This window comes from Onychostruthus taczanowskii, unplaced genomic scaffold (assembly GCF_017590055.1).
Source record: "Onychostruthus taczanowskii isolate IOZ18803 unplaced genomic scaffold, ASM1759005v1 scaffold216, whole genome shotgun sequence".
Taxonomy (NCBI): domain Eukaryota; kingdom Metazoa; phylum Chordata; class Aves; order Passeriformes; family Passeridae; genus Onychostruthus; species Onychostruthus taczanowskii.
The window spans coordinates 141,208-149,473 of record NW_024499418.1 but is presented as its reverse complement, the minus strand read 5'-3'; the positions used below and the strand labels follow the sequence as shown (position 1 = coordinate 149,473).

Here is an 8,266-nt window from a genome sequence, read left to right as displayed (position 1 = left end):
GAGCTCTACCTCTGGGGGTCCCTCCCAGTTACAATGCTACTGGTACCCAGAGGAGACCTAGCTGTTGCCTCAGCACAACACCTTGGGTCTCAGGAGTGACTGATTGGCCACCCATGCGCAACACAGAGGTTCCCATTCCCCCCCTGCCTTCCCATCTGCTTCACTAGAGCCCTGCAGCATCTCAGTAGCATTCCCTGTGACTGCCTTGGGCAGACTCATCCCTGCTGGCACTGGGCTAGCTGCGTGCATCACTCTGTAAGGTGTGTCTTCGTCCCTGCAGCACCTCTGAGGAGTTCACCAGAAACCCCTCCAGGCATTCACCAGCACAGGAGAGGGATAGGGAATCCGCCCTTCCCTGACACTGTGTGTTCCCATGAAGCAGCACCACTCAAAGGGCAGGTTACTTCTTTATTTCTCTTTGCTTCTCCAGAGGTGTCCCCGTAGAAGCTCCAGAGAAGCCACAACCTTCTTGCACATCACCCCTGAGGAGCGTGCCGAGGCTCTGCTGCTCCTCCAGACCTTGCTGGAGCTGTGCCTGCACAGCTCTGGTCTCACAGTGCTCCCCCCATGTCACCCCTGCCGTGCAGACGCCCGCCCACGACTGATGCCCTGATGTCACCTGGTGGCAGGGTATATCTGCAGGACAAAGGACACCTCGAGACTCTTTCTACGCAGGCTGGAGGACGGGAGTTGAATGATTTGCAAGAGCAGCCCTTGGCACTGTAAGTGTTCCCCGGGAGCTCAAGGCAATAGCAAGGGGGGCAGGGGGATGAAAAGGGAACTGGCTGAAAAACCCAGGGGGGAGAAAAGTCCAGATAAAACTCCATGGGGGAAAAATTTGGATGTTTGTGCTTGGAGAGCATGAACAGATCCAGTAGATGGGAGAAGGAGTTGTGGTTCTTTTGCCTGGTTGTTTTCTGTTTCCTGTATCATTAGGGCGGGTGCTGCTGCAGTGGTTTGTCTCAAAGCTCCCTGGCTGTACAAACAGGGGCTGCTCAGTTCCTCGTGCTGAGCATCCCTCTGTTGGGGCTCCCTGGAACCCCCTTGGCTTGTGTCCTCAGCTGGCTGAGCCTGCATGAGAGCAGCACTGGGGGCTGCTGAGGAGCAGCTGGGACAGGCAGCTTTTGTTTCCTGCCCCAGCCCCAGCCACGCCTGCAGGGCACATCAATGAGGAGTTCATAACGTGGTGCTGTACCTCTGCTCTTACTGAATCCCTTCTTTCCACTGGGGTAGTCCTTCCCGTGATCCCCCTTTGGGAATGTAGTTCTACTGGAAATGAGTTTCTGTCTCTTAGAGTGTATCCTCTTTCACCTGTTCTCGGTCTTAAAACTGCTGCCAGAATGAAGGATTTGAAAGCCTGTGTAAGACACAGGAGCAGAAAGGGCTGAACCTGCATGGACTATGATTAGCCACCTCAAGCAATCGAGACTGGAGGTGTGAGACTCCTCAAAGGCTCTGGACTCGATGCTCCCCGACAAAAGCCTGAAAGCGTGATGCTACTGGCTCTCCTGAGGCTAAGATCTGAGCATGCAAGAAACCCATAAAAAGAGCATCAGCACAAGGATGTTTCCCCCGGTTTCCCTCTACTCATGGTAGAGTACCTGCATGGAGGGCATGGATCATGAAGGTCCTGTGTCTGACACCCTGAGGCAGCATAAGACAAGTGCACATGGAGGAATCTGTATTTTTGAGAGCTTTGGACCGGGGAAGATGAGCCCTTACATCAAAACCGTCTGAAAAGAAGATAAAGTGATGCCTCTACGTTATCTGCCAGGGACATTTTCCACAGAGAGTCAGAGATTAAGGATGGAGCAGATTAAAGAGTCAGCATTTGTCAGTAGTATTCAAGCCCCTTTAAATTCAAACAAAACTAAAAGAAGGATGATTAACCTGGCCAACAACCCCGAGGTGGGATTTCTGACGCAACTGAGATAAGCCCATTAATGTGTATTAGGTATAATTAGCATTCAGATGCAAGCAAAGCTCTTACCTAGAGGATTAAGCCCTTGACTGAGCAGAAATGCTGTCAGGGGCAATTAGGTAACACCTCGTCAGAGGAGGGAGCAGAGGAAGTGCAAGGCAGAGCATCTTATGCCTCACCAGTCTTTGCATCCACAGCCATCAGCTCTTGCCCAGGAGCTGCGTGCTGGTGCTGGCAGGAGGAAAAGAGCTCTGGCAGACCAGGAAACACTGGGAGAAGGCAGCATAGAGCTTGCAGAGATCTAGAGGAGACTCAGAACCTTTGTCAAGCCACCTGTTTGATCTGGTACCAAGGACTATCCAAGTAACCAGGTATGGTAAGACAAAAGGTTGTGAAATTCCCATGGGAAGAAGCTGCTATTAGCATTTATTTAGTATCTGTGATCCTGGGGTGCTTGTCTGGCTGTGTGTAGGAGCAGTTTGCTCCCAAGGTGTGGGAACTGGCACAGGTTCTGTGCTGTGGGGCAGGGCCCACTCCAGCATGAATGGAGAATTCTTTGACTCTAATGATGGCAAGCAAGTCCCACCAGCTCCATGGTGGGAAGGCAGCTTGACTTCCGTGGCAAGAGGAAAGTTGTTATGTGGCATTAAGGTTGCTTTCCATCCTCTGTCATTTTTTTAGTGATGCATGGAGAGAATAGAAGTAGAGAGAGATTAGTAAGGAAAAAGTTAGAATTGTCCCTGATGTTAGACACGTCCCTAGCTAAAAGTTTCATAGAGTGCTTTTTATTGAATTCATGCAGGTGAGAGAGGATGAAGTGTGATTTGGGCAGATCCTTTTTCCTACCAAATCCTGGGTTATTGAGTATCTGGTAAATGGATACAACTACTTCAGATTGGGGCAAAAATAAACTTCAAGGACTGAATTTTTCCATTAGCTATTCCTCTATTGAGTGAAGTCAGGGACAAAATGTGGACTCAAGGATTTAAGATGTTTTGACCCTCAAAGACATATCTGTGGTTAAGGTAACGTGCCAATACACAGCAGGGGTTATTGAAGCAGGGCAGGAATTCAGCTGGAGATGGAGTGCAAATGCATCTTTCAAGTTTTGGATGTCAGTTCTAAAGGATGGAAATCTGTGAGCTGGTTTGTTTTTTCTGTTGTACTTTTGGGAGTAGCCCTTGAGAAGGGTACCAACTTACTTGGATTAACATGGTGCTTAAAAGGGGATGCATGTTTCTTTTAATTCAGGAGAGGGGTCTAGCACTGAGACAGACAAGCTACTGATGACAATTGCACCTGAGACAGAGACACAATAATAGACTTTGGCACATTAGCAGACATGCTGTGGAGCAGCTTTCTGATGCAAAGCATTTTGTTGTAGGGCAGTATCATCTGAATTCCTCCCATCCTGAGTAAGAGAGAAGGGCCAAATTCTGTTTTTTCTTTGGAGGCAAATGCCTTCATCTCTCAGTTTGGCCCTAAAAATCTATGAGTTAAAAGATTTCATCTCTCCTCCTAGCAGTGCAGTCCAGGTCATACTTATCACTGCACTTCCATTCTTATTCTGTTAAAGAAGAAGGTGACAGTGTTTGCCTGTCCTGCCACCATGCTGTGAGGAAAAAGAAAAAGCTGTAAATACTGGGCAACAGTTCAGGCGCTGCAGAGATGGCAGCCAAATAAGTAACTTCCACAGTTTGAGCTGATCCTTGTGTTTGTGGGCACAGAGTGTGCTTAGGAAGCGTTGTGTTACACGCGGGGGAACAGCATCTGTGCATACTTCAGCTTCAGACACAACCATCTGCTGCTCCATTTGGGGCTGCTGGAACCCGTCCAGTCTCCTGCTTGGGATATTACAGCTGCAACAGAAGCCTGACCACAAGCGACAGAAGACTAGCCTGCCTCTAGGTGCTATCATTTGGAACCATCCTACTGCCACCACGGGTGGAAAGATGCCCTGGATGAAATATTTCCAGACTGCCACAGATACAGAAATATGGCTCTTCACCTTGCATGGATGTGGAAGTGGCACAGGAGGATTGCTCAGATGATCTTTCTCCTTGTATATAAGGATTTACTTTCCAACGCTCTGTCTATTTCAGGACAAAGGAATGAACTCTCTTTAGACTAAGGAAAGAAATCTTTGATGACATTTATAGTTCTGAGATTAGAAGTCCAGAGTGTCATGGCAGGTGATGTTGGGGAATAAGCCAGAGTACTTTGGCGACCTAATGAGATTAGTCTTTAGAATCAAATCCTGAAGTTAATTCCATCAGCGATTACATCAGCCTGGATGCACGGGGATGAACACCTGGTATATAACAGTCATGGGGAAGAACATGACTTCAAGGAAGAAAGAAAGAAGTTGTATTTCTTTTTATCCATAAATGCACTTGTTCAGACCATTGTAACACTAATGGCATATTAATTAGCACAACATTTGATGAAGGGCTGGGATCTTCTGTTTGGGCACTGGTAAGAATTACAGCTGTCCTCTCTGGGAAGGAAGCAAAAGGCTCAAAGTGCAGCAGTTCTGCTGTCTAAGACAGAAGACGTGTCTCTCAAACAGAAATTGCTCCCTGATAACTATTTATCCCCGTGGGGTTTGGCTCATGTACAGTGTGGTGAAGGGGGGTCAGCACATGTAAGATAATGCTCAAAAATACCAAAATGGGCACATCCTGGGGAAAGTTACAGGCTTTACGTCTCTAAATCCTGAGAAATTTGTGAAATTAACTTCTGTCTAAAAGATAGTATCCAGTGTGTTGCCTTAGCCTTCTGTATAATCTTGCAAAGATCTTGTGCTATTTCCCACAAGTTTGGTATTGATAAGCATTGGGCCCTAACTGCAGCTCCACCCAAAGGACCCTTCCAGCCCAGCATCCCATGTCCATCAGTGTTCTAAAGGTAATGCTTAGGCAGAAGTAGGAGGACAAGTGAAATATATCATGGTTATTCCCAAGGACAGGATATTTTTCTAAGCCATACATGTGTCTTTGTGGCTCCTGTAGCAGTCAGGCCCTGAACCAGTAAGCAAAAACCTCAGCAATGCTATTCCAAGGCTAGCTAGGCAAAAACTCCAGCAATGGCATTAAACTTTCTATTTTACCTAAACTGTGGGGCAAGCTTCTGCAGCAACCTGTTTCCAAGAGTGCAACTGTGTTTGAGACAAAAGGAGGTGTTAGTCTCCATGGCTCTGCAAGATATTGCACCATGGGGTTAATGTCTTTTTGGCCTTAGATCAAGTGTGCTTTGTTTGGCATCTTAATTCTAGCATGCCAGATGAAAGGCAGTGCTACCCTTCTTAATTTGTACTCATTACAATCTTTCTTTATTATCTTTAATGCCGTTATCTTTAATCCTGTCACAATTATATTTTCCATAATTCTGTCATCTGACTACTGATACCCAGAAAAGATAAGCAGAGCATTGTGTCAGTCCTTGCTGTTATCTTGCAGGCAGAGGGATCTGAGAGAGGCACGTGCCTGCTGCACACAGCCCAGCGATGAGCGAGACCCCAGCTGCCAACCTCAACACTGGAGATGCTCCAACCGGTCCCACCACACCACGCAAGGGGCCTCCCAAGTTCAAGCAGAGGCAAACAAGGCAGTTCAAGAGCAAGCCCCCCAAAAAAGGAGTAAGAGGGTAAGGGAATTTTTTGAAAGAAAAGAAAACATGCTGGTTGAGTAGCTCCTCACTGCTTCATTGTGCTTCTGTGCATCTTCCCTTGGGCAAGGAGCCAGAAGGCTTCCCCCTGTCCCCTCAGCTCTCCAGCCTGGAGCTGCTTCTCTCCTGCTCCCTACCCAAAATTCTTCCTCCTTGGCTGGGGCTTTAGGGGATCTCCCCTTTCCTTTCTGCTGCCCCAAACTCACTCCTTACTGCTCTTTTCTCTCCTAGATTTGGAGATGACATCCCAGGCATGGAGGGGCTGGGCACAGGTAAACTCTGCAGGATGTTGTTGTCATGCCCTGCTTTAGCACTAGTGCAGACAAACCTGATCATGGGAGAGGATTCTGGGGTGCCTGTCTGCAGCTCTCAGGGTCACCAGAGAAGATTAGTTCTGCCTCCCCAAGCTGCCACGTTCATGCTTATGCTTACATACACTACATGAAGAAAAGACCATTTATGCATACTTCAGCTTCAGACTACCTACACTGGGCTGCAGAACTGCTTCTTTGTTTTCTGCTAATACTCTGGCTAAGAATTTCAGCAGCATGAGATTCTCAAATAAATGCTAAATGCTAAGCTATTAATACCAAAAAAATCACAGAAACTAAATCCCAGATGGTTAAGTATTTGTGTTGTCATCAGAATCCTAATTTTAAGAATTTTATGTACCCATCTGGGATTGAGAAACATGCATTGGATGAGCTGTAACCAGTCAGAACTTTGAAGTATTGATGAAGAGAGAGTTACAGATCTTGAATATAGTAGGCCAAATTATTCAGCATCTGATCTAAAAGTGCACACGTCTTCGAGGAGATCACAGTTTGGCTACAGGTAATTTATAAGAAGAGGAGGAAACACATAACTGGAATTAACTTTTACAGCAGTTTACATAGTCACTGAAGAGATTAGGAACTGCTGGCTTGCTTTTGCTCAAAGAGAGAAAGTACACTGATCTGCTTTGGTCTGAAGGGTAGTACCAGATTGGAAATGCTCATCTGCCCATTTAACCTTCAAATGGAATCTCATTCTTGTTAATGTTGCCTGAGTAAATCAGCCTTTCCATTAATAAAAAATAAATCCAAGGAGTGCATTGACAAGAACACATTTGTCATTTTCTCTCTTTTGCAGATATCACCGTGATTTGCCCATGGGAAGCTTTCAGCCATCTGGAACTGCACGAGCTGGCCCAGTTTGGGATCATCTAAGGTGTCAGCATCTCTACTGGTGTCACCTGGTGACTCCACAGATCCCAGCATGGTCTTTACCACCTTTTTGGCCCTTGCATCCACTTGCTTATGGGCAGGGTGATTTTGTAAGAGCTAGTTATGAGAAACTTAATTTTGCAGATTAATTTGGCAAAGAAGTTATTTGGGACCCTGAGCAGACCTCATGTTCCATGCGATGAAGTTACTGAAAAATGTCTTAAGGTGTCCCTGCACCATATTCTTTCTTCTCTCACTGTCATAGATCTTCAGTGTTTATGGTGATAAGGGGAGGCTGTATCTGAGCTTTTTCCCTGATTAGCTGAGATATTGTGTGCATGTATGTCCAGACCTAATTAAATCAGCCTATTCTGTTTTCTTGCTTCCTTCCCTTTTTTCAGCTTTCTATATAGACTTTCCATGGTTAGGTCCCCCTGTTATTTGGGCCACCAAATTATTTGCTCAGAGTACATCTGTAGAGAACAGCATTAGAGTCACCAGTCCAGATATTAGGCTGTTTTCCATAGGAGATCCTTCCCCAGCGGCTCACCATAAGGAACGTGCTGCTAAGATTTACCTCATCAGCAAATGGGGAAAAGGGCTTGCAAATGCTGTCTCTGCTGTACTGCCCACAGGCTATGAACCATGAGAGTCTGGCTGTTCTCATAACGTTAAATGAAAATGTGTGCGTCTGAGATCAATAGCTAAGTGAATTAATCCTATTATTCATTCCTTTGTGGTTGCAATTCCAAAGAAGCAGCCCTCCAAATGATGCTGCGTTTCCTCTCCTTTGATGGAAAGCCCTGTGTGACGCGTGTCCCCATGCCAGTACATATTTACATGAGACATTTGCTCCCCAGGACATGCTTGCTGCTTTTTAAGACAGAGAATCGTTATGATCTGTCACCAGACTGTGCCAGCGGTCCTGCCACATGCAGCAGAAAATGATATTGCAGTAATTGCTCCCTCTTCCCTGTATTTAGCACAGGACAAGTCTCCCTTCACCCTGCCCCTCATAAGTAGGAAGGCTTTTCTCTCTTCACTCCCTGGCAATTTCAAGCTCTGGAGCTTGTTTGGACAAGCAGGCAAACGGTGTCCCCAGAGAGAAGTAAGAGCAGATCAAGCGGGGAGGCAGGGGAAGGGCAGGCTGTGTGCAGGCAGGCACAGAGCGAATCCACTTAACCCCATCGATCTGCGTCTGCTGGTCTCTGCCAGCCCGAGCACTGCCAACTGCTGAGGCACCCGCAACCACTTAAATGTTCAGGGAAGGCACTGAGACTCCCTGGCATTAAGGAAGGGCTTTTGGCTTGTTTGCAGGCAAGGAGCAAGTTTATTGTAGCTACATAATATTCATAAGAGGAGGTGGAATTTTTAGTCATTGCTTTTAGATTAAGAAGCCTCATTGCATAAGAAACTGCCTCCCCCTGTCTTATCCTTCCTATGCTGAACATGTTCATGGGAGCAAGGAGTGATT

At 46.6% G+C, this 8,266-nt stretch overlaps 1 protein-coding gene across 1 annotated transcript; it reads left to right on the top strand.

The window, feature by feature from the left end:
• Window positions 1-664: 664 nt before the first annotated feature.
• Window positions 665-6,947, top strand: PDE6H (phosphodiesterase 6H). Its single transcript, XM_041404603.1, has 4 exons — window positions 665-722; window positions 5,380-5,566; window positions 5,819-5,859; window positions 6,719-6,947. Exons 2-4 carry the CDS (start codon window positions 5,427-5,429, stop codon window positions 6,793-6,795), a joined length of 258 nt encoding a protein of 85 aa, XP_041260537.1. The 5' UTR covers window positions 665-722; window positions 5,380-5,426; the 3' UTR covers window positions 6,796-6,947.
• The last annotated feature ends 1,319 nt before the right edge of the window (window positions 6,948-8,266 follow it).

What these genes read in the sequence shown, in the direction of transcription:
- PDE6H (XM_041404603.1), top strand. Translation starts at nt 5,427, where the DNA reads ATGAGCGAGACCCCAGCTGCCAACCTCAACACTGGAGATGCTCCAACC. An exon ending in CCCAAAAAAGGAGTAAGAGG is followed by an intron (nt 5,567 to 5,818) that starts GTAAGGGAATTT and finishes TTTCTCTCCTAG; the next exon opens with ATTTGGAGATGACATCCCAG. An exon ending in CATGGAGGGGCTGGGCACAG is followed by an intron (nt 5,860 to 6,718) that starts GTAAACTCTGCA and finishes TCTCTTTTGCAG; the next exon opens with ATATCACCGTGATTTGCCCA.